We start from the raw sequence: 26230 nt of genomic DNA on the forward strand, positions 1-26230 counted from the left end.
CCCTGCACAAAACCATGCTGCCTATCACTGATAAGTCTATTTTCTTCCAGATGCGAATAGATCCTATTCCTCAGTATCTTCTCCAACAGTTTGCCTACCACCGATGTCAAGCTCACAGGTCCATAATTCCCTGGATTATCCCTGCTACCCTTCTTAAACAAAGGGACAACATTACCAATTCTCCAGTCCTCCGGGACCTCACCCGTGCTCAAGGATGCTGCAAAGATATCTGTTAAGGCCCCAGCTATTTTGACCCTCGCTTCCCTCAGTAACCTGGGATAGATCCCATCCGGTCCTGGGGACTTGTCCACCTTAATGTCTTTTAGAATACCCAAAACTTCCCCCTTCCGTATGACAACTTGACCGAGAGTATTTAAACATCCATCCCTAGCCAGGGCCGGCTCAAGGCACCAGCAACTCGGGCAGTCGCCCGGGGCGCCATGTGCTGGGGGGGCACCAGAGACTCGGGTCCACGCATGCGCAGTTGGGACGGTGCCAACCAGCGCATGCGCGGTGGCCGCCCTCCCCAAGGCGCCTCCCCCGCTCGGTCCGCTCCCCCCGCCCCCCCCCCCTCGGTCCTCCCCGCCCCCCCCCCCCCCCTCGGTCCCCCCCGCCCCCCCCTCGGGTCCGCCCCCCCGCCTCCCCTCGGGTCCGCCCCCCCCCCGCCTCCCCTCGGGTCCGCCCCCCCTCGGGTCCGCCCCCCTGCCTCCCCTCGGCCCCGCCCCGCCCCTCCCCCCCCCTCGGCCCCGCCGGCCTCCCCCCTCGGCCCCCCCCTCGGCCTCGGCCCCCCCTCGGCCCGCCCCCTCGCCCCCCCCCCTCGGCTCCGCCGCCCCCCCCTCGCCCCCTCCTCGGCCTCGCCCCCCCCCGGCCCCGACCCCCCCTCGGCATCGCCCCCCCCTCGGCCCCCCCACCTCGGCCCCCCCCCTCGGCCCCGCCCCCTCGCCCCCTCGCCCCCCCCCCCTCGGCTCCGCCGGCCTCCCCCCTCGCCCCCCCCTCGGCCTCGCCCCCCCCCTCGGCCCCGCCCCCCCCTCGGCCTCGCCCCCCCCCTCGGCCCCGCCCCCCGCCCCCGCCCCCCCCTCACCCCCCCCCTCCTCGCCCCCCCCCCTCGGCCCCGCCCCCCTCGGCCCCGCCCACCCCAAGGGCGCCGAAGTTCAGCTTGCCCGGGGCGCCAGCAACCCTCGGGCCGGCGCTGTCCCTAGCCTCAACATCCGTCTTGTCCCTCTCCTTTGTGAATACCGATGCAAAGTACTCATTAAGAATCTCACCCATTTCCTCTGAGTCCACGCATAAATTTCCTCTTTTGTCTTTGAGTGGGCCAGTCCTTTCTCTAGTTATCCTCTTGCTCCTTACATACGAATAAAATGCTTTGGGATTTTCCTTAACCCTGTTAGCCAAAGATATTTCATGACCCCTTTTAGCCCTCTTTATTGCACGTTTGAGATTCGTCCTACTTTCCCGATATTCCTCCAAAGCTTCATCAGTTTTGAGTTGCCTCGATCCTATGTATGCTTCCTTTTTAATTTTAGCTAGTCTCACAATTCCACCCGTCATCCATGGTTCCCTAATCTTGCCATTTCTATCTTTCATTTTCACAGGAACATGTCTGTCCTGCACTCTAATCATCCTTTCCTTGAAAGACTCCCACATTTCAAATGTGGATTTACCCTTAAACAGCTGCTCCCAATCCATATTCCCTAGCTCCTACCGAATTTTGTTATACTCTGCCTTTCCCCAATTTAGCACTCTTCCTTTCAGACCACTCTTGTCCTTGTCCATGAGTATTCTAAAACTTACGGAATTGTGATCGCTATTCCCAAAGTAATCACCGACTGAAACATCAACCAATACCAGGTCCAGTATGGCCCCTTCCCGAGTTGGACTATTTACAAACTGCTCTAAAAAACTCTCCTGGATGCTCCTTACAAACTCTGCTCCATCTACGCCTCCAACACTACACGAATCCCATTCAATGTTGGGGAAGTTAAAATCTCCCATCACAACCACCCTATTGCTCCTACATTTTTCTATGATCTGTCTGCATATTTGTACCTCTACTTCATGCTCTCTTTTGGGAGGCCTGTAGTAAAGTCCCAACAATGTTACTGCACCCTTCCTATTTCTAAGCTCCACCCATATTGCCTCAGTGCTCGAATCCTCCATCGTGCTCTCCTTAATCACAGCTGTGATATAATCTCTGACGGGTAATGCAAATCCAATTTAGTTGGATTGTGTTCTGACATTGCAAGGCCCATTTATCAATATCTATCTGATTAGGTGAAAATGCTTCCAACATACAAATGGAAGGATGATAAAACGTGGGTGAGATAATCATGATGCTTAACTATTCAATTACTGAGGCTCACTCTTTAATTCTGATGCAGAATTAATGGCGTTGCCCTCAGTTGCAGCAGAAATTCAGGTTCCAGGGATGGAATATTTGACTTGCCTCACTCCAGGTTCCAGCTGCCCATTGAGTACATGGCTGAGCATTGCAAGGCATGGTGGAATGAGGTCGAACCTTCATGTTGCACTGTCTATCTTCCATGCAGTGAACCAGTCGCTTCTGAATCCCACCGCCACATGTCCTCGAACACTAAAGGCAAATGCAAAGGCAATCATGAGATATTCAAGACCTTTTAAAAATAAATCAAATGATGTAATTTCATGAAATTCAATGTTTCTTTTAAAGTGCAATAATTTGATGGAAGTTGAGCATCTCCCTCCTACTCGTTAATCACCTCGCTCCAGGCAGACAAATGCCAGTCGCCGCATGCTTTTGGATTGCAGCGGAGACTCGTGATTGGTTTGCCTCCTAGGAACTGGCAGTGGAAAGGCCGCAGTGGTCTTTTCTCATGAGTGTCCATACAATAAATGTCACGGATTTTTGCACCCCCTCCGCAGTTTTCTGAGCACTGTGAATAGAGCGGAAAGAATGATCAGTAAAAATAGTCTTGAAGACAACGATAGTTTCACATCTCTGAGATTGGCTGCTTCTAATTTAATGCCACCTTTACAAAAGACATTCTTAACATGATATGTTTGGAAAGTCTAATTCACCTAACAGCACGTTTCTGGACTTGTGGGAGGAAACTGGAGTACCCGGAGGAAATCCACGCAGGCACGTGGGCAATGTGCAGACTCCACACAGACAGTGACCCAAGCTGGGAATCGAACCTGGGACCCTGGCGCTGTGAAGCAACTGTGCAAGATTTGTCCGTTAATTTGCAGTAAAGTATATCCCAGAAGGAACTTTGAGAATGTGGACAAAGAATATGTTCCTTGATAACTAATGCCCCCCAAATGACAACAACACATTAACATATATTTAGTGGATAATTTAACTCTAGTGTGGAGAATATCTTTACAGGATTGTATTAAAAGGGCCTGAAGCCAAAGGAAGAGCAATCACAAGCACCAACTTTCTTTGACTCTGGGGAGGGAGTGGTATGGTGGCACTGTCACTGGACTAGTAACCCAGAGACCTGGGATAATGCTCAAGGGTTTGAATCCCACCGCGGCAGACAGTGAAATTTGAATTCAATAAATATCTGGAATTAACAGTCTAAAGACAACCATGAAACTATTGTCGTAAAAACACATTTGGTTCAGTAATGTCTTTTCGGGGTGGAAATCTGTTGCCGTTGCCTGGTCTGGCCTACTTGTGACTCCAGATCCACAGCAATATGGTTGACTCTTAAATGACCCAGCAAGCCATTCAGTTCAAGGGCAAATAGGGAATGGGCAACAAATACTGTCCCAGCCAGCGAAACCCTGGGCCCACGAATGGATTATTTTTTTTTAAAGTCACATTGCATTTTGATGCAGCTGCCACACATCTGCCCACTTTTAAAAGAGCATGATTAACTTGTCAAACTCTTGAATTGGCACACTGGCTGGGGCAGCAATATGTTTACCCAATTTTTATTCCCAAATTGCCCTTGAGAAGGTGGTGGTGGGCCATCACCTTGAATCACTGCAGCACATGTGGTGATGGTACATCCACAATGCGGTGAGGGAGCAAGTTCAAGAATTTTGACCCAGCTACAGTGAAAGAACAACAATATGGTTCCATGTCAGCATAGTGGGTGGCTTGGTGAGAACTTTCAGGTGATTGTATTCCCATGCTGCCCTTGTCCTTCTAGATGGTAGCGGTCATGAATTTGGAAGGTGATGTCAAAGGAGTCTTGGTGGAGTTGCTCCAGACCATCATGTAGATGATACACGCTGCTTCCATTGTGTGTTGGTGATGATGGGGTACCAATCAAGTGGGCTGCTTTGTCCTGGATGGTGCTGCGCTTCTTGAGTGTTGTTGGAGCTGAACTCATCCAGGCAAGTGGACTCCATCACACTCCTGACTTGTACCTGGTAAATGGTGGACAGGCTTTGGGAGTTAGGAGGCGAGTTACTCTCTGTAGAAATGCCAGTCTCTGTCCTGTTCATGTAGGCACCGTATGCAAGTGGCTGATCCAGTTAAGTTTCTGGTTAATGGTAACTCCCAGGCTGCTGATGAGTTGTGGATTCAGCAATGGAACTGCTATTAAATGTGTAATAAGTCCGTCACCAGAATTCCTTTTATTTACAAACCCAACAGCTGAACAACCATGACCATTCAGTCTGCTGTCTACACCAGGAGTGCAGAGGATCTGGCACTCCATTATATACACAGAAAGGGGTTCCCTGATTAGGCCACTAGTCAGGGAACTAGTATTCTAATTGGCCAATCTCAAAGGCCTGGCCTAAATCATTACACCCCTTCCCCCAAAGTCCGAGGAGCTCCCATGGTCCTGATGCCGGGTCTGGCTCCTCCACTTCAGCCTCCGATGTAGGGTGGGTGTAACGGCTAGGTGCCCGTCTTTTCCGATGTGAGTGCCTGAGGGGTGGCTCGCCCTTTCCTCTGGTGGCAGGGATACAGCTGCGGCATCATCCATGGTGTCCATATGTCCATGTGGGGCTGTTTAGCACACTGGGCTAAATCGCTGGCTTTGAAAGCAGACCAAGGCAGGCCAGCAACCTGGTTTGATTCCCGTAACAGCCTCCCCGAACAGGCACCGGAATGTGGCGACTAGGGGCTTTTCACAGTAACTTCATTGAAGCCTACCTGTGACAATAAGCGATTTTCATTTCATTTCATTTTTCATATCTGCGTCCGATGTCCTCACCAGTGGTGTCGGAGGGCGTGAATAGTTTGTCGGGGAGGACTCTCCACGGTCATTGGTATGCTGGTCTGAGTCAGCTACGGAGGAGGAAACGAATCTGAGGCCCGCACCTGGGCCAGGTGTTTCTTTAGTACATGTTTTCCCACACATATCTCATACGACACAGGTCCTGTCCTGGCTTGGCTGTTCCTGCTACCCATGAGGGGCCATTCGCATAATTTCTGACCCATACATTTTCACCCGTGTTGAACTGCCTTTCTCGACGAGTGATGTCGTGGCCTCTGCATTGGGCCTCTTGGTGTCGCTCTATTCTGCCATCTAAATTCGGGAGTAGTAGACTCAGCCAGGTTCGGAGCCGTCTGCCCATGAGTATCTCCGCTGGTCCTATTCCCATTGTGGCGTGTGGGGTTGTTCTGTAGTCAAATAGCCAGTACGACAGTTTGGTGTCCAATGATGCTGCTGACTGTTTCTTCAACCCGACTTTTAAGGTCTGGACGACTCTCTCCACCAAACCATTCGATGCCGGATGGTATGGTGCCGTCCTTATGTGCCGAATGCCATTCGACTTCATAAATTTTGTGAAATCCTGGCTGGTGAAAACCTATCCATTATCCGAAACTAACACCGATGGGATACCATGAGTTGCGAACGAGGTGCGGAGTTTTCAATGGTAGTTATTGAATTTGTAGAGTTCATTTTGTAAAGCCATTTGGAATGGGCACCTACTATTATAACAAACACTGAAGCTATAACCGGGCCTGCAAAAATCGACCTGAAGTCGCGACCATGGTCTAGCTGGCCATTCCCATGGGTGCAGCGGGGCTGCCGGTGGCACCTTCTGCCCTTGTTGGCATTCTTGGCACTGTCCTACCAATGCTGCTATGTCTGTGTCCAGGCCCGGCCACCAGACATACCTTCTGGCCAGCATCTTCATTTTTGGGACTCCAGGGTGCCCATGATGTAGCTCAGCCAGTATGGCTTGACGGCATTGACTTGGAACTATTACTCGATCACAGATCACAGCCAGTCCTTCCTTTTCGATTTGGGCGTACTTTCGTTCAGCTGCTGCCAGCATCCTGGAAAAAAACATTATAGGTCGTTCCTGTCCGTTTTGCCCTCTGTGTGCCAAAACTGCACCAGCGCCATATGGAGACGTGTCGCAAGTGAGCACCAACTCTTTCCTGGGTCGTAGTGTGCCAAGGCATTCTCTGAGGAAAGCTGTTGTTTTATCTTCGTGAAAGCTCTGTCTTGGCGGGCGGACCACTCCCAGGTTTGCCCCTTTTTTAGTAATTGGTGCAGGGGGTCCAAGATGAAAGCTCTGTTCTGTATTAACTTCTCATAATATGTCACCAGTCCTAAAAAAGACCTTAACTCCTGGATTGTGGTGTGGGCATCATTAATCGCCCTCACCCGATCCTCCAAAGGGTGTCATCCTGATTTGTCAACCTTGTACCCCAGATAGGTTACTTGTGCTAGGAAAACACATTCCTCTCTCTTTAGGCGCATGCCTGCTGCTGAAAACCTCCTAAGGACTTCCTCCAGGTTTTGCAGGTGTTCTGCCTTTGTATTTCCTGTAATGAGGCCATCGTCCAGGTAAATGGCGACTTGTGGTAGCCCTTGCAATATATTCTCCATTGTCCTCTGGAATATCGCACAAGCTGATGATACCCTGAAGGGTAATCTTGTATACTGAAAAAGGCCCTTCAGGGTGTTTATCGTTGATAATTTTTGGGAATCTTCATCCAGCTTCAGTTGTAGATATGCATGGCTCATATCCAGCTTTGAGAATAGGAGTCCTCCAGTCAGCTTTGCATACAAATCCTCAATCCAGGCAATTGGGTATTTGTCCAGTTGTGAGTAGCGGTTAATCGTTTGTTTGAAATCTCCACAAAGGCAGACTGAGCCACCCGGCTTAAGGATAAGCTTGGCCCCACACCTTTCACTCCCATTAAAAGCAGCCGAACCAGTTGCTCTCCATAAGCCACAGTTAACATGCGCTGTGCCCAACACTCTCAGTGGTTTCCCTGTATATGTCCTCAGTTTTGCCGAGGTCCTGATTAGGAATAAAGGTTGGAGTCCAGTGTGAATTTTATTGAATACTGTTTCCCCCATCACTGATACGGCTGCTCCAGTGTCGATTTCCATCAGTGTGGGATGTCCATTCAACCTTATGGATAATTTAATGGGTTTGATTTCACCATCATTGCACAATTTAGTTGTTCCTCGTCGGAGGTAGGTGGAGCTTCTAGGGTATGCATTCTCCTGTACCCTGGACTGCGTGACCATCTCCAAGATTTTGGTTTTGGGCTTCTATATCTCCTTTCTGGCTCCGATCTCTGGCGACAACTACAATATTTTGCCGGGCGAAAGACTGCAGGGGCTGCTGTCTGTCTGGACCTAATTTTCCCTTGCTTGGGAGGGCTTCTGCGAGTAGGCCTGGTTAACTTAGTATCTGAGTCGTTCCTGAGGGTGGCTATGCAGTTGCCTATCCCCCAGCGGTAGTCCCTTAACTCAGTTTCACTGGTATAGCCGTCTACCTCAACGGAGTACCCTGTAACTCATGCATTCCGCTTGCTGCTTTTTCTGAGGACAAAGCCAACTGCAATGCTTGTTTGCAATCCAGCTGTTTGTTTAATTGTCCACCACCATTCGCAACTGGATGTGGCAGGACTGCAGAGCTTAGGTCGATTTGGTAATGGGATGCCTTAGTTCTGTCAATTGCTTGCTGTTTTCACTGTTTGGCATGGAAGTAATCCTTTGTTGTAGCTTCACCAGGTTAACATCTCATTTAAGGTATGCCTGTTGCTGCTCCTGGCATGCCCTCCTGCACTCTTGATTGAACAGTGGCAATTTGGAACAGGAGGCTGTCCAAAGTGGGGAGGAAGAAGACGGGAAAGAGGGAAAACGCAATATGGTGATTTTCAGGGATTCAATGATTAGGGGGACAGCTACATCTTGAAAGGCATGATTGAGAGTCTCACATACCTGGTGCCAGGGTGAGAGGTATCTTCAATTGTTTGGAAGGATATTGGAGAGAGATGGGTTGTTGTGATCCACTTTGGAATCAACAAAATAATAATGCACGTGAGTTCAACATGGTGCTTGAATGGGAGAAATACAAAAGCTGATTAAGTTGTACTAAGGCTGAGTCGAGACAGAGAATATCCACAGAAAAGTGGGCTAATTTGTCAATGGGCAAAAAGACAAACATGGTGCATAAAATTATACAGAACCAGGGGCAACAGTCGCTTGTCCATAAGAGAAAAGCCATGGACTGATAACGAAATAAGAGAAGACATAAAGCAAAAAGTAGACGGAAATACAAAAAATACACCACTGACCCTGGAAAATGGGAGACATATAAAGAACAGCAGAAGGATGCCAAAAGAAGAGCAGCAACAGCGAGTACGAAATGAAACTTTGAGATTTTTAACCATCACAAAACATGGGGCTCAATATAACACTCGGTGACCCCACCTCAGACCCCTCATCTTCCTGCGGGTTCAAAGGTGGGGGCATATTAAATTCAGTGAGCTGCTGCCGAGTGATGACCACCCCACCTGAAACTGAAACTTTCCCAACTCGGGGGTGGTGTTGTTGGCCTGTACACTAGTGGGATAGTTGAGGCCCTTAAATGGGAAATTATGAGCCTCATCCCACCATGGCCACCAGAATTATGATGGTGGCAGGACATGCCCATGCCAAGCAGCTAGCCTGGCAGATTTCACCATGGGCATAAGGGGATCCCTCCTTAATTGGGCCCCAGAGGCCCTCCATCAAGGTGTTACCCCTCCCAGGTTCTCCTCCCCCCCATGATTCTCAATTCCCGGCCACCAACCCCTTGCTGAGCCCTCCTACCTGACTCCCCCCCCAAAATAAAACACTTATAACATTCCAATCCATTACTGAACGCGTCCTCAAGCCCTGGGTGCAGTGCTAGCAGTGGCCAAGATGGTGCTGCTGGTACCTGAGCGCTACTGATCTCTGTTCCAACTCTCTGTCCATTTAGCTGCCTCTGGCACACCCCAATCATCAGAAGGTGTGATTTCAGGCTTGAGCTGCCTTCAGTGATTGAGACTGACAGTAGAGATTGGCAACAATGAGGTCCCAATGTGATTTAAACTTCTTGGAGGGCTAGAGGTAGACCTTTACCCTGTTTTGCAGGGTTTCCACTTGGGTATTCAAAAAAGGCATCCCCTGGAAAATGAGGTGGAACACCAAAAATACTCCATATCACTTCATTAACACTGGCCCACCTACTTTCACAGACAAAGGACAGGCTCTCCCCTGAAGATAAGCCCCAAAGGTTGACGGTGGAGTGACACAGGCCCGACCCTTTTTTCATGACCCTTGTGCTTGGCATCACTCCGTTCCCTAGAGTCAAAAGCCATATAAATTGGCCTTTTGTTGTGGAAACTCATGCACAGAGACAGTGCACTTTGGTGAATTATTGTGAGATGGTGAGAATCTGTCAAATTAATGATCATCACTCTCTGGAGAAGAAAATGTTGATGGTAGACAGGGTCTGTTCAGTGGGGTGAGGCAGAATGGAAAACTGCCCCTTTACAATTGGCACTCCAGCTTACCTTGCTCCAGTTACCGATTTTCCAGATCGCACATGGACGTAAAAAACATCTCTGAGCAGGGGCTGGTTTTTTCATCTTTTCACAGTCTGAGTATTCTTTCGTGCTACACTCTATTTGTCTCCACATGGCACCAACTCCACATGTGGTGGAACACTGTATAGGACAAAATTAGGGGAAAGGCTGAAGCACACTAAGTCATCAGAAATCAGAACAGACACAGCAGTCTGTCAAATGTGTTATTCGCAACAACACATAGAAATGCTTGGACCCATAAAACTGATCTATCTACAGGTGCTCCAGGCATACTGCAGGATTCTATATCACATTTCCAGGATGCAATGTTAATGGAAACAATATCAAGGGTTGGCAGTGTACAATTTAACAATACACACTTTAGCTTTTCACTCAAACCACAGAATGATTACCCCATAATTTAATGCTTTCTATATGACTCAGCAGGTTCTGGCAATGGCCAGTTAATCCATACATGGGCAGGTCAGAGACTGTGAATTCTACAGCAAGCAAACCCACCTACTGACTCCCAAAAATCTGTCCAGCACCAATAAGGCACAAGTCAGTAGTGCAATGGAATACTTGCCATTTGCCTGGATGAGCGCAGCTCCAACAACACTCAAGAAGCTCGACACCAAAGCAGCCCACTTGATTGGCACCTCATCTACCATATTCACTTCCTCTGTGATCATCACACAGTACCAGCAATGTGGACCATCTACAAGATGCACTGCAACAATTTTCCAGTCTCCTTCAGCAGAATGTTCCTGACCTATGATCCCTACCACCTAAATTGACAACATCAGCAAATGCATGGGGGCACCACCCCCTGCACATTTCTCTCCAAGTCACAAACCATTCTGACTTGGAAATATATCATCATTCCTTCACTGTCGCTGGGTCAAAATCCTGGAAGTCCTTTGGAAAACCTTTGGAGCAGGATTGAACCAAAAGTCTTCTTATTCAGAGGCGATAGTGTGACCAGATGGCTTTAAAGCACCATGAAACTATCAGAGAGGAAAGATAGACCAGAGAGACTCTGATTGGAGTCGCCAGCAAACCATAATAAAAAATATCAACATTCATAAGTCTTAGCTGTAATTCCTGCCAATTGTCGCTCCAGTTCTCCAACATAATTCCCGCTCCAATGAGAGAGCAAAATAAGTAGATTTCCCTTGCGGATCCAGTATTGCCACCACCTGTTCGCATCTTCATTTATCAACATTAAATCATGGACGGGATTCTCTGATCCTGAGGCTAACTGTTGACAGCGTCAGAAACGCCGTCGCGTTTCTCGATGGCGTCAACACAACCCCAGGATCAGTAATTCTGGCCCCTTCAAGTTCTCGCCGCTCCAGCTGCTGATCCGGCCGTGGAATGGGTGCCGGTGGATACGCGCATGCGCAGTGGGTCCGGGCCGAACCTGCGCATGCGCAGTCCCACCGGCGCGATTTCTGCGCATGTGCGGTATCTCCCTTGTCCGCTCCGGCCTGACCCAACATGGAGTACGACCACATCGGAGCCCCCCCCGGGTCGGACCCCCCTACCCCCACAGGCCGCTTCCCGGCCGTTCAAGACCGAGGTCCCGCCGGCTCAGAGCGGGTTAGAATGCCGCCGGTAGGACTCGGGTTTTTTTTACGGTTGCTCGGCCCATCTGGGCCAGAGAATCGCGGGGGCGCCGGCTCCCGACCAGCCCCAATGGCGCCGATTCTCTGTTCTGCGGAGAATCGCGTCCCAGCGTCGGGGCGGCGTGGCACGATTCGCGCGCCCCCCCCCCCCCCCCGCCCTCCCCCGGTCGATTCTCCGACCCGGCGCAGAGTCGGAGAATCCAGCCCCATATTTCTTGGGTGAAATCATGCTGGCATGTCTATCTAAATATGTTTTGCATCCACATTCCCAATTACTGACAACTCCCTCATACTCTGATTCTGCTAGTGGCGACAAATTTAATGTATCTTCCAAATCATTTGAGCACATGATTAGTATCAAAGGATCTGAACTGAGCCCAGAGACACTTTGCTAATCGACACCATACACCTTTTAGATTGAGACTTACTTTTGAGACTCTGCAAAGGCTTCCACTATTGTGACATTTACCTTCAATTAACCCTATGTCCTAAAATTTTAATATGCATCAAATTGGGCTCTGTATACACATCTGAAGTTACACTAATGAGCCGGGAGAGTAAAATTGGGTCTAAATAGACCATTTATTTATTATTCTCTACTAAACATGCAAAGACAATTCTGATGTCTGCCTGATTCAGGCAGCGTAACTTAGAGTAACATCCAGATGCCCCAGAAGGAGACTCCAAAATCCTTGCCTTGCATACAGGTAACAAATTCTCCAATTGTTGGACTGACCAACTCTGTCTTTGACTTTTTGTGATGTGGAGATGCTGCCGTTGGACTGGGGTGAGCACAGTAAGAAGTCTTACAACACCAGGTTAAAGTCCAACAGGGTTCTTTGGAATCACCTGATCATGGAGCCACGCACCGAAAGCTAGTGGTTCCAAAAAAGCCTGTTGGACTTTAAACTGATGTTGTCAGACTTCTTACTATTTGGGCCTTCAATTAGGCTTTCAACGTAACTCATGCCCTCTCACAGCTGACAAGATATGGTCCAATGTAGGCTAAAGTGGAGGACCTCCTAGGGTACCCAGAATGCATTCAGACATCACCAAACTCCACCCCCACCTCCTACACACCGCATCTCTGATGTAAGTTAAACTCACTCTCTATTATGTGTTTCCTAGTGGAACTAAATACACCCCAATTTCTAGCCCACTGGTACAAGAAGCGCCAGCATTGTCTCCTCTGTTCACAGAGTTTCAAAGACAATGAAATCACCCATCCTATAACTGGAAACCATTTTTTTAATTAAGCTATTAATACGATGATATCAATTTCGCTATATCAAACAGATAGAGCTTACGTGTATTCTTAAAGCTATTGCATGTCATATATAAGCTTGGTTCTTCTTATGTTTGATGTACCATCAATTGGACTCGAGACACGATGAAGTCCCAAACTGTGGCTTTAATCAGCTAGTTGTTAGCCCGGGGGTCGACTGCAGAGAAAGGCTGACCGCCGGGAACTCTGGGTGCTTATACCCCATCTCGGAGGCGGGGTCTACTTGCCTCTCGACCAATTGGTGAGCAGTCACATGACTAGTCCCAGCCAATCGGACGAGAGGCACATGACCAGCCAGAGCCAATGGGAAACCCATGCTCTGCACCAATGGCAGTACTCACATTCATACCACCACATTCACCCCTTGTGGAGAAATAAGGCGGGGGGGGGGGGTGTGTGTAAGTGGAAGAGAGAGAGGGGGGGAGAGGGGGGTCCGAGGGCTGGTGGTATGAGCAGCGAAAATCGAGAAAGGTGGGCTGCCCACTGGCCCATGGCAAAAAAACAATACTACTACTACTACTTAAGGTGCAACAGAATAACAACAAAGTCCAAAAAATGTCCCATGGTCGCATCAGATGGACACGATCAGCCTGTCGGGTGCCCGTGGTGTTCTAGAGGACCGTCGCAGTGGAGCCGGTGACGTCGGGCCGATGGTCGTCCTTGCCTCCGGGAGCGTCGGTCGTAGATGTGTCTCCGTACCCCGGGCCGGTGGTGGAGACGCTGTAATCGGGGGAGGGGGGCATGAGCGCTGGGTCATGGGGGGCGCTGGGGGGAATTGGTGTTGGGGGGGAGGTGTTGATGTAGGGGGAGAAGGCCGCACGCTGGCGGGTGCCAGGTCCCGAAGCGAGACCGTATCCTGCCAACCATCGGGATACTCCACGTACGCATACTGCGGGTTGGCGTGGAGTAACTGGACTCGCTCAACCAACGGGCCGGATTTGTGCACCCGCACATGCTTCAGGAACAAGATGGGCCTGGGGGTGGCCAGCCAGGTCGGGAGAGGGGATCCTGAGGACGACTTCCTGGGGAAAACAAGAAGACGTTCTTGACGTGTTTGATTAGTGATAGAATGCAGGGCGTCGGGGATGACCTCTTGCCAACGGGGGATAGGGAGATCTCTGGACCGGAGGGCCAGCAGGATGGTCTTCCAAATGGTGCCATTCTCCCGCTCGACCTGACCGTTACCCCGGGGGTTATAACTGGTCGTCCTGCTAGAGGCTATGCCCCTGCTGAGCAGGAATTGACGCAGTTCGTCACTCATAAAGGACGACCCCCGGTCGCTGTGGATGTACGTGGGGTAACCAAACAGGGAGAAGATGGATAGGAGGGCCTTTATGACGGTTGTTGTGGTCATGTCGGGACAGGGAATGGCGAAAGGGAAGCGGGAGTATTCGTCGATAACACTCAAGAAATATGTGTTACGGTTGTTGGAGGGGAGGGGACCCTTGAAGTCTATACTGAGACGTTCAAAGGGGCGGGATGCCTTGATCAGATGCGCTCATTTGGGGCGGTAGATGTGCGGTTTGCACTCGGCACAGACGTGGCAGTCCCTGGTGACGGTCCTGACCTCCTCAACGGAGTAGGGCAGGTTGCGGGTCTTAATAAAATGGTAAAAACGGGTGACCCCCTGGATGGCAGAGGTCCATGTGGAGGGAGCGGAGGCGGTTGATCTGCGCGCTGCCGCAGGTACCACGGGATAAGGCATCGGGAGGCTCGTTGAGCTTTCCAGGACGATACAAGATATCGTAGTTGTACGTGGACAACTCGATCCGCCACCGCAAGATCTTGTCGTTCTTGGTCTTGCCCCTCTGTGCATTATCGAACATGAAAGCTACTGACCGTTGGTCTGTGAGGAGGGTAAACCTCCTGCCGGCCAGATAGTGCCTCCAATATCGCACAGCTTCGACTATGGCCTGTGCCTCCTTTTCCACCGAGGAATGGTGGATTTCGGAAGCGTGGAGGGTTCGTGAAAAGAAGGCCACAGGTCTGCCCGTTTGGTTCAGGGTGGCCGCCAGAGCTACGTCAGACACGTCACTCTCGACCTGGAATGGGAGGGACTCATTGATAGCATGCATCGTGGCCTTTGCGATATCCACTTTGATGCGGCTAAAGGTCTGGCGGGCCTCCATCGACAGGGGAAAGGAGGTGGACTGGATGAGGGGGCGGGCTTTGTCGGCGTAGTTGGGGACCCACTGGACCTAATATGAGAAGAAGCCCAGGCAGCTTTTGAGGGATTTGAGGGAGTTGGGGAGGGGGAGTTCCATCAGGGAGCGCATGCGTTCGGGATCGGGGCCTAGCACTCCGTTACGCACTACGTAGCCAAGGATGGCTAGACGGTCGGTGCTAAACACGCACTTATCCTTATTGTAAGTTAAATTAAGGAGTTTTGCGGTTCAAAGTAATTTTTGGAAGTTGATGTCGTGGTCCTGCTGGTCGTGGCCGCAGATGGTGACGTTATCGAGATACGGGAAGGTGGCCTGTAAACCGTGCTTGTCGACCATTCAGGTCCATCTCCCGTTGGAAGACCGAGAACCCATTTGTGACACCGAATGGAAGCCTGAGGAAGTGGTAGAGGCGCCCATCTGCCTCAAACGCGGTGTACTTGCGGTCACTCGCGCGAATGGGAAGCTGGTGGTAGGCGGACTTAAGGACCACCGTGGAAAAAACTTTGTATTTCACGATCCTGTTAACCAGGTCGGAAATACGGGGGAGAGGATACGCGTCCAGCTGCGTAAACCTGTTGATGGTCTGACTGTAATCGATGACCATCCGGTTTTTCTCCCCAGTCCGAACTACCAGCACTTGGGCTCACCAGGGACTGTTGCTGGCCTCAATAACTCCTTTCTTAAGGAGCCTCTAGACCTCGGACCCGATGAAGGTCCGGTCCTGGGCACTGTATCGTCTGCTCCGAGTGGCGACAGGTTTACAATCTGGGGTGAGATTAGCAAACAAGGAAGGGGGGTCTACCTTGAGGGACGCGAGGCTGCAGACAGTAAGAGGGGGGAATAGGGCCGCCGAATTGGAATGTCAAGCTCTGCAGGTTGCACTGGTAATCCAGGCCCAATAGTGCCGGAGCGCATAGACGGGGGAGGATGAGGAGTTTGAAGTTTTTGAAAACCCTCCCCTGGACCGTGAGGTCCGCTATGCAGCACCCGGTGATTTGGACGGAGTGCGAACCCGAGGCCAATTCAATCTTATGCTTAACTGGATGGATGGGGAGCGCGCAGCGTCTTACCGTGTCGGGGTGGACAAAACTTTCCGTGCTCCCGGAGTCCAGCAGGCATCTCGTTTTGTGTCCGTTGAGCAGGATCATTGTCGTAGTCTTGGCGAGCGTGCGTGGTCGCGACTGGTCGAGTGTGATGGAAGCACGTCGTGGTGAGAGTTCCAGATCCTCCTCGGTGGCAGAGTAATCGCTGACAGTGCCTTCTGTGTTGGCCCAAGATGGCGGTTCCCAGGACCCGCACGTGGAATCGGGGTCCCAAGATGGCGGCGTCCATGGCCCGCACATGGCGTCCGGGGCCCAAGATGGCGGTGCCCGTGGGAACCTCGTGGTGGCTGGTGGCAGTGTCAGCGGCGTCTGCGGGCCGGTCGGGGCAGCTGGGAGCGAGGGTCGGGAGGACCGTGGGGCTGTTGCGGGGGCCGGGAGGCGGGCCGAAGAGGTTGGTGTGCGGCACTGGGCCCTAGGGGGGCCCGGGGGGAGGGGATCCGCGGTCGCTGCGCGGAGCAGCAGCGACTGACTTGGTCTGGCAGACCACCGCGTAGTGGCCCTTCTTCCCGCAGCTCTTACACAGAGCGGAGCGGGCCGGGCAGCGCGGGCGGGGGTGCTTGGAGAGGCCACAATAATAGCAACGGGGCCCCGCTAGTTTGTCGGAGCGACCCGCAGCGCAGGCTTGGGGGGGGGGGGGGGCTTGGGATCCACGGAGGACGGGGGTGGCGCGTGCCATGAAGTCCAGGGGGTTGCTGAGCGGCCGGGGGTGTATGCGCGGGCGTTCAGGTCAGCAACCTCCTGGGAGGTTGCAAGGGTCCGTGCCTCAGCTAGGCTGAGGGCGTTCTTCTCCAGCAATCGTTGGCGGATAGAAGGGGAATGCATGCCAGCAACGTAAGCATCTCTGATTAGAAGTTCCATGTGCTCAGTCGCCGAAACTTGGAGACATGCGCACGTTCTCCCTAGAGCTGTGAGAGCCTGGTAAAACTCGTTGAGTGACTCACCAGGGAACTGTTGTCTAGTCGTCAGGAGATGCCGTGCGTATACTTCGTTGACCGGCCGGAGAAAGTGTCCTTTGAGAATCTCCATGGCCGCATCATAATCGCTTTCGTGCTCAATCATTGAGCATACCGCCGTGCCCACGCACGAGTGGAGGATGTGGAGTTTCTGCTCCTTGATGGGCTTGCCGACTGTAGTCGTTAGGTAACTGTTAAAACACACCTGCCAGTGTTTAAAGATTGCAGGCGCATTTGAAGCATGCGGGCTGGTGCGGAGGTAGTCAGGCTTGATGCGTAGCTCCATTCCAAAATTCTAGCTGATTAAATTGATGTACCATCAATTGGACTCGAGACACGATGAGGATCCAAACTGTGGCCTTAATCAGCTAGTTGTTAGCCCGGTGGTCGACTACAGAGAAAGGCCGACCGCCGGGAACTCTGGGTACTTATACCCCGCTTCCGAGGCGGGGTCTACTTGCCTCTCGACCAATTGGTGAGAAGTCACATGGCTAGTCCCAGCCAATCGGACGAGAGGCACATGACCAGCCAGGGCCAATGGGAAACCCATGCTCTGCACCAATGGCAGTGCTCACATTCATACCACCACAATGTTTACATCCATTTATTTATCTTGACAGTCACATGCTCTTTTGATTTTGGTGTGGGTTTGATGATGCATTTTAGTTTATTGTGTCACATAATTAAAACTGTAATGATATTGCGTTCACAACACATTGCAGGGGAAATAGAACATTTTGGGGCTGAAATTCCTGAGCATCAAATATACCCTCATGGCACACATCAGCCTAATGGAAACTTATAGTTTCTGACTATATATGAGCATGTAAGCCTCTGCTCAAAATCCCATCATATCACAGTCTTTGTAAGGATTTGAGACAAGTGGAGCTTCTTAGTGTAAAGTCAGGTCCCTTCCCTAAGTGTACATGTTCATGGCACCGCACAAGAATCATGAAGTATGGGGGGATCCCAGTCTGAAACAAAACAGTCACCTGCTCCTGGAATTCTGTCATTGACAGGCTTTGAAATTTAAAAAAAATTGTTCTTTCAGTTTCAACAGTTGTATAGTAAGTTAGATTTGCTTTTACAGCAGCAACTGAATATCAGGCTCGGTCCTGAAAAAGTAAGTTGGCCATTATGATGAACAGCATTGCATATGTGTTGAAATGCAGTAGAGTACACGAAAGTAAAAAAAGCATTACTTGGGAGCTCTAGTCTCATGAATTGAATATATTTAAATGGCTATTGCTCCTTACATTTGAAAACAAAACTGGTTGGCAGCTTTCATTTAGGGAAAAAAAGACACCTGCTCCTATAGACTGCATTGACTGACATGCCATCTGGTGTAGCTTAGAAACTAAATGTATTCATCTGCATTTGCACTTTCAATAGACTTCCTGCTTTCACCCATTTATTAGTTTGTTTACCTGTAAAACATATATTTTAGCGACTAATCGACAGATTATAACAAAACTTAGCATACAGTTAGGCTATGGTCGAAGGAGGAACCAATTAGTTTTTGGCTAGATGCAGACTGGATTTGGATTTTATCTGGAACTTCTTCGAAGATCCGTTAATATTGGGCGTTAGGGGAAATTGACTTTTTCTTAGAATGCTGTGAGTTCATTTATATATAATGTTGTTGATTGTTTTAGAATTATGCAGTCTCAGCTGCAGTGTGGAATTTGTCACAGCTGTCAAGATGAAGTTTTTAGAGCAGGTTGTTGGAGGTGTTTGGGCCTTTCCAATTATGCAGAAAATTGGAATTAAAAAAACGATTTTTTCAGCTTTGCATTTACAGACCATTAACCAGACAGGGAAAAACCTCAGAAAGAACTGTGTAATTGTGTTAACATTGAGTTATCCCATTGTGGCACAACACAGATTCTACTGAGTGTGTTTTTGGTTTGTTTACAGTTGTAATAGTTTGTTTTGACAGCTGGGGCCATGATTAATGCTTGGCTGAGTTTTAAAAACTGTAGATTCACTCACCTCAGCAGGGAGTTTTCTGAATGTTGTTTCATTAAAAGTTTAAAAAGATCATGAAATGATTATCTGTCTTTGCTATGGTTATTGAATAGATGTTTGGTTTAACAACAGATTGACCACTTGAGGGGATTTAACTTCTTTAGAACACACGAAGCATGCCTGATTAGCAGCTCGATTAGATTGTTAGAAGTTCAATTTTATTTTCAGATGCAAGGTTTCTAAGGTCCCTCCATGATGCTTACTAGGTGAGGGGCAATGGAAGATACATGATTGGCATTGGGGTTTTGAGAGAGCAAGTGGGTGCATGACAGTTATGAATGAGCAAGGGGTTATCATGGGGCATGGAAGATGGATAATACGGCATGTGGGATCGGTGGTGGGTGAGGGGCAGGGTTTGAGGGTCAGACATTCATCATTATAACTGGGGCAAGGTCCTAGTAAATGAAGGTGACATTCCAGCTGCTGACCTCACCATCCGCCCCCTCCAATGCCGCCTTGCGCCTGCCTGCCAAAGTGGCATCTTACTCCCAACAGCCCCCACCTCCCCAGAACAAAAATATGGCCAATCTTTTAAAAGGGGCATTTCAATAAAATCTGGCATTAAAAGATAGTGTCAGTAATAGAGACAAAGAAATCGTGGTCAAATGTTGTAAAAACCCACCTGGTTCGCTGCTGCCCTTGAGGGAAAGAAATCTGTTATCCTCACCCTGTCTGGCTTGCATGTGACTCCAGTCACTTAGCAATGTGGTTGACTCTTAATTGCCCTCTGAAATGACCTTCTGAATCTGTTTCTGCAAGCTTCTCAAAGCAAGGGCATTTAGAGATAGGTAATAATTGCTGACCTTGCCAGAGTTATCCACTTCTCATGAAAGAATATTTCAAAAGAAGCTGGAAATGTAGAGCTGGATGCTAAAACATGTGCTGAATATATAAATAAAGGGTAAAAATGGAGGAGAAAGGTCAGAGTTCAAAGTTGTTAAACTCAATGTTGAGTCCTGAGACCTGTAACGTACCTACTTGGGAGATGCTGCTACTCCAGCTTGTGTTGGGCTTCACTGGAGCTCTGCAGCGGGCCAAGAACAGACATGAGGGCCTGAGAGCAAGATGCTGAAAAGCAACAGGATGGGGTCATGCTTGTAGACTGAATGAAGGTGTCCCACAAAGTGGTCACCTAAGGGCGGCACAGTGGTTAGCACTGCTGCGTCAGAGCACCAGGGACCTGGGTTCAATTCCCGGCTTGGGTCACTGTCTGTGCGGAGTTTGCACGTTCTCCTCATGTCTGCGTGGGTTTCCTCTGGGCGCTCCGGTTTCCTCCCACAAGTCCCGAAAGACTTGCTTGTTAGGTGAATTGGACACTCTGAATTCTCCCTCAGGTGTACCCTAACAGGTGCCGGGGTGTAGCGACTCGGGGATTTTCACAGTAACTTCATTGCAGCGTTAATGTAAGCCTATTTGTGACACAAAGATTATTATTACTATTATTAGTCTACGTTTAGTCAACTTCACGTGGAGGAGACTACCTTGGGAGCAGTGAACATAGTAGACCAAATTGGAAGAGGTATAAGTGAATTGCTGCTTCATCTGAAAGGAATGTTTGGGGTCTTGATCGGTGAGGTGGGAGAAGGCAAATGGGTAGCTGTTCACCTTCTGCGATTGCAAGGGATGGCGCTGTGCGAAGAGGATCGGGCGTTTGGGATGATGGAGGAGTGGACCAGGGTGTCACAGAGAATTATTTATGATTAATTCTTTTCTTCTGGGTGGACTAGACTGATTATGGACCCGGGTGACAAACAAAATTATTGCTGGAGTTGTTCTAGTTACAAACAGATAAGGAAAAGTGGAACATGTATCAGAGCTTCTACACCGTGTTGAAGTTAAACCTTCTAACAGTGCTAAACTATTACAAATACATTAACTGGAAATACTCTTTGTTACTAATGTGAAAACGTACCTCACTCCAGTTTCCAACCTTCCAGAAACCAATGTCCAAACTAACTTCAGGTTCAAAATGATCATAGTCTGTTACATTGAGGAAATTATTTGGTTTACTTGTAGTTGGTTTTTGCTTCAAAGGTACTTTTGTGGTAAATTGTGTTTCGGAGGATGGCGACTTACTTCCAGTTGCTTTTGAGAGTTTTAGCCATTGTGAGTAAGTGATACCAGCTACATTAGAAGTAGTGAGCTCAGGATTGTACTGCAGACTGTTTTCATCATTAAAATCTAGACCAGGTGCGAGGTTCTCACTAATATTAGAAACAGGCTCTGGATCCTGAGAAGTTTCATTCTTCCTCAGCATCCTGAGAAGTTTCATCCTTAGCCGCTCCATAGTTGCTTTGACTTTTGGATCTATTTTTAACCTTGGAAAACCAGGCTTTCCAACTCCAAAACCTGGAGAAGGTGCTCGGACATTTGGCTCTACTATTTGTGTATTGCCAGGCTTCGCTGTAGTCACAAGCGTTGTCTGTGGACTATCATGCAAAGTTGATTCCTCGGCACTGATGGGGGCTGCAGTAGTCTTTGCAACTTCATTATCGTATTCCTCTGATATGAGGTTAATCTGATGTGCCTTTGTAAATGGAAGGTGATCACCAACCTCTTCTGTGGTAATAGGATCATTTTCTGAGGTATTGCTATTTTGACCAGTGATACTGTGTGTCCTATTCATACTTTGAATTACAGGTGTAATGTTTCCAGCTTCAAGGATCTTCTTCCCATTAGTGGTTTCACTTTTGTCGGTGAGGTCCGGCTGAAGAGTAATAAAGTTGTAGTCATCATGTGACACATTGTTGTTTTTCTGATTTGGGACAGGCTTGTCTGGCAAATGGATTTGTTTATTTGTAGTGGTCCCCATTGTAGTTGCAGGGCTTGTACTAGTAGCTGGTTGCAGAGTGTTGTTGACAGGAGGCGGCTGCTCAGTTGTCACGGGCGGTTGTTTGGGTTTAGATTTAATTTTTGCTCCCGAGTGGTTTGGACCGTATTTGGGCCCCAGCTTACCAGGGATAACTTGGGTAAAAATCTTGCCACCTTTGGGCTTTCGCAGAGGGAAGAGGATTTTCTTATTCAAAAGGCAGTTCCGTAAGCTGCACAAACTTTTTGCGTTTGGCCTTTTGGAAATATTGCAGAGCTTCTTATTATTCCTGGTGCACATTACTGTCCGTGTGCGGAAGCCACCTCCACATGTAACAGAGCACTGAAATATAAATAGCAAAGATCAGAAGGCATCACACAGTGCGATTTCAATGTGTCTCAACATGCAAAGCAGAATGCAACAAATCTGTTTACATAGGGAATAAATAATCATTTTATGAACATTCTTATCACTCACCAAAGAAAAAATGCTGGAAAATCTCAGCAGGTCTGGCAGCATCTGTAGGGAGAGAAAAGAGCTAACATTTTGAGTCCTGATGAACCTTTGTCAAAGCTTTGTTAAGGGTCATCTGGACTCGTTACATGAGCTCTTTTCTCCCCCTGCTGCCAGACCTGCTGAGATTTTCCAGCATTTTCTCTTTGGTTTCAGATTCCAGCATCTGCAGTAATTTGCTGTTATTCTTATCACTCAGATTTGTATTAACAGTTAAAAGACAATTTTAAAAACTATCTTCTTTGCTGTGATATCATTGTGGACCATTTTCTTCATTCTTTCACTCAGTTCCTGAAAATGGGGAGTTTTCTTTGGTCATCAACACTTTTCAGAATTGCTCTATTGATAAAACTACATTATTCCTAAATAGTATAATATAAAGAAAGCATTGCCTTTAAGCACATTGCAATTTTGAAGCTAAAACAGCTTCTCAGCGAGTTTCACCCTTCCGGAGTCTAAGAATCAGGGGCGGGAAGGTCTGGGGTTTTGTGAGGAAGCAGGAGTCGTCCTTTCCCGAGTTGCCACCCTTGGGACTGCAGGCTAAGGTGTTCTCGAGGGAAGGAGTGGGCATGGGCAAGGTGTCCGAGATCTACAAGGAGCATCAATAGGCAAAGGCAAGCGGAAATGGGAGGATGAACTGGGAGGCGAAATGGAGGCTGGGCTGTGGGAGGAAGCTCTGAGGAGGGTGAATGCATTCTCATCGTGCACGAGGCCCAGCCGTATACAATTTAGGTAGTGCATAGGGCACACATGACGGCGGCGACGATGAGCAGGTTCTTTGAAGGGGTTGTAGCTACAGGGCTTTACTAGTAGCCGGTTGCACTGTGTTCGTGATAGAAGAAGTCTGCTCAGTCCTTACAGGCGGTTGTGCGGGTGGTGCGTGGGGAGGCCCTCGAGCCATGTTCACATGTTTGTAGGAGGGGAATGGCAGGGGGTTGGGGTATTGGTTAGTTATTTATTGATTATGAGGTTTCTGTTTGTTCTTACTTTTGTGTTGATTTGTGTTTAATGTTCATACAAATGCCTTAATAAAAATATTTTAATAAAGAATCAGAGGTGGGATTATCCGTCGGCCAAATCTGGATTCAGGAAAGGCGATTGGGTGGAGAATCAGTTCCGATGCCAACATCCTTGTGGGTGCCGGTTTCCCGCCAAATCGCAATTCTCCGTCGCCTCGACAGCGGCGTCAATGCATTCCAGAATGCACGTACAGTAAACACCCTTGTCATGTCATTAGCGGGCCCGACCTGGTATTCTCCTGACTCTCTGCAAGTCTTCACTTCCACTGGGGATAATTCCCGATGGTGAGGTTCACTTGCGCTTTTAAAGATCGTGAAACAGGAACTGTGGCTGCTGAGGGGAAGAGACGGTGGACGGAAACGTCCAACATAGCAATAGTTTGCTGCCAGTCGTGCCACTGGCCAGTGCGTGGCTGCCAGGGCTGGTGGGAATTGGGGCAGCACGGTAGCATAATGGTTAGCACAATTGCTTCACAGCTACAGTCCCAGGTTCGAATCCCGGCTTGGATCACTGTCTGTGTGGAGTCTGCACCTTCTCCCTGTGTGTGCGTGGGTTTCCTCCCACAATCCAAAGATGTGCAGGTTAGGTGGATTGGCCATGCAAAATTGCCCTTAGTGTCCAAAATTGCCCTTTGTGTTGGGTGGGGTTTCTGGGTTATGGGGATAGGGTGGAGGTGTGGGCTTGGGTCGGGTGCTCTTTGAAAGAGATGGTGCAGACTCGATGGGCCGAATGGTCTCCTTCTGTACTGTAAATTCTATGAAATCTATGAATAGCGGGGAGTGGCCAGGGGGTAGGCTGTGGGGTCAGGGTGGACAGGCATGGAACACCATTGCCACGGCCTGCAAGGCAGCCATGCAGCTGCGCACGCCGCTGAGTGCCACTGTGAACTTAGGGTCACAGGTGTCCCCAGGGCATCCCCCAAGATGCTCTCTGTCTCCAGCCGGGCCATCAGCAGGATGGGCATGCTCCAGCATAACTAGTTCCATCTTGTTGGCTGGAGTGAATGTGTGTTTGGGGAGTGTATATGCGGCTACAGCTTGTCAGCCTCCTGAGTGTCAATCATGGACCCGGCGAATCCTGCATCAGTTCTCATTGAAATCGATTGTTTTCCAGGCGGTGCCAGTGCTAGCCCCTCCATGGACACTGTGTCAGTCTAGGTGCAACGCCAGTTTTGCTGTTGTGCAAGTCCATGCATCCTGGCCCGGCATCAGCACTTAGTTTCAGGAATTGAGAATCCAGCCGTAGGACGTTGCCCCGCTAGCGCTAGGAGCAGAGCCCAGTTGTGAGTCAGCCATTTGGCATGCAAATATATGCAGAGCGACAGGTGCATCAGATTCCCATCACACTCCACCTCCAGCCGCCATTCAGACCAGGTGCCGTGATCCCAAAGTCCAGCGCAGCCTCCCCCTCCCCCACAGTGTAAATGTTGACCCTCCCCACCCCCGACACCCCTGTCTGCATCAATAGTGCTGGGTTGGAGATGGTTGACAGCTTCAAATTCCTGGGGAAGTACATCACCAACAATCTGTCATACAATCATAGAATTTACATGGACCCGGTGAATCATGCACCCTTTCTCATTGGAATTGATTGTTTTGCAGGTGGCGCCAGTGCTGGCCCCTCCATGGCAGTAAAAAAGGGGCACATTACCATAGTCCACCCATGTCAACGCTATGACCAAGAAAGCAAAACAGCGCCTATACTTCGTCAGGAAACTAAGGAAATTCGGCATGCCTACATTGACTCTTACCAACTTTTACAGATGCACCATAGAAAGCATCCTACCTGGCTGCACCACTGCCTGGTATGACAACTGCTCGGCCCAAGACTATAAGAAACTACAGAGAATCATGGACACAGCCCAGGCTATCACGTGAACCCGCCTCCCATCCATTGACTCTTGTCTGCACCTCCCGCTGCCTTGGAAAAGTGGGCAGCATAATCAAAGACCACTCCCACCCAGGTTATTCACTCTTCCAACTTCTTCCATCGGGCAGGAGATACAAAAGTCTAAGAACACGCACGAACAGGTTAAACAAACGCTTCTTTCCCGCTGGTACCAAACTCCTGAATGACCCTCTCATGGACTGAACTGATCTCTCCATGCATTATTGAGGAGCAGTACATTCCGTATGCTTCACCCGATGTCTATGTCTATATATTTACATTGTGTGTCTATTGTATGTCCTATGTTTTCCATGTATGGAATGATATGCCTGGACTGTACACAGAACAATACTTTTCACTGCACCTCGGAACACGTTACAATAAACCAAAATCAAATCAACACACTGAAAAGAGGGGCTCTCCCAATCCCTCATCAAGGAGGGACATCCTCCCCCACCACACCAGGTGGATAGTGGTATTCCCCCCCCACCCCACACCATGCACGAGGGTGGCCCAATCCCCTCACTTGACCCTCCCCATGCCTCCCTTCAGCCCCCCCTTCAGCCACCACCCTTCAGTACCCGCCGCCGGTATTGCCAATGGTGCACTGCCTCCTGGCACCACAGCACTGACACCCTGACAGTGACAGCCTAGCCTGGTAAATGGACTCTGAACGGAGTTGGGGTGGGGTGGGGGGGGGGCTCAATTGGGTCATCCCATTGCTAATGTGCCCCTTTTTTACTGCCAAGCTGCAGGAGAGAGTTCCCCAAAACGTCCTGTGGATTGGTTGTGTTCAAGTTGTGGGTGAAGGCTTGACCCCAGGACCCTCCCCTATATTAGGGTCCCGTGTCTTCCCATCCTGGGCATGCCTGTAATTATGGGTCACTTTAATCAGCATATAGATTGGGAAAATAAAATTAGTCATAATGCCACAGACTGTATGGTTTTCTGGACCAAATGGTTGAGGAACCAACTCAAGAACAGGCCATCCAGACTGAGTGTTTTGTAATGAAAAAGGAATAATTGGCAATCTAGTTGAGCGAGGACCATTGCAGATGAATGGCCATAATTTGACAGAATGTTTA

The 26230-nt window shown here is 49.4% G+C and overlaps 1 protein-coding gene across 1 annotated transcript in view; it reads right to left on the reverse strand.

Moving 5' to 3' along the window:
* LOC119962685 (A disintegrin and metalloproteinase with thrombospondin motifs 12-like) overlaps positions 1-26230 on the reverse strand; it is a 740693-nt gene that overhangs the window by 96543 nt on the left and 617920 nt on the right. Inside the window, exons 19-22 of the mRNA XM_038790610.1 lie at positions 20829-22067; positions 9743-9895; positions 2739-2912; positions 2447-2593 (exon numbers count right to left, since the gene is read on the reverse strand). Of these exons, the coding sequence (XP_038646538.1) occupies positions 2447-2593; positions 2739-2912; positions 9743-9895; positions 20829-22067 (1713 nt within the window). The remainder of the gene's footprint in view (positions 1-2446; positions 2594-2738; positions 2913-9742; positions 9896-20828; positions 22068-26230) is intronic.

This window comes from Scyliorhinus canicula, chromosome 3 (genome assembly GCF_902713615.1).
Source record: "Scyliorhinus canicula chromosome 3, sScyCan1.1, whole genome shotgun sequence".
Lineage (NCBI taxonomy): Eukaryota > Metazoa > Chordata > Chondrichthyes > Carcharhiniformes > Scyliorhinidae > Scyliorhinus > Scyliorhinus canicula.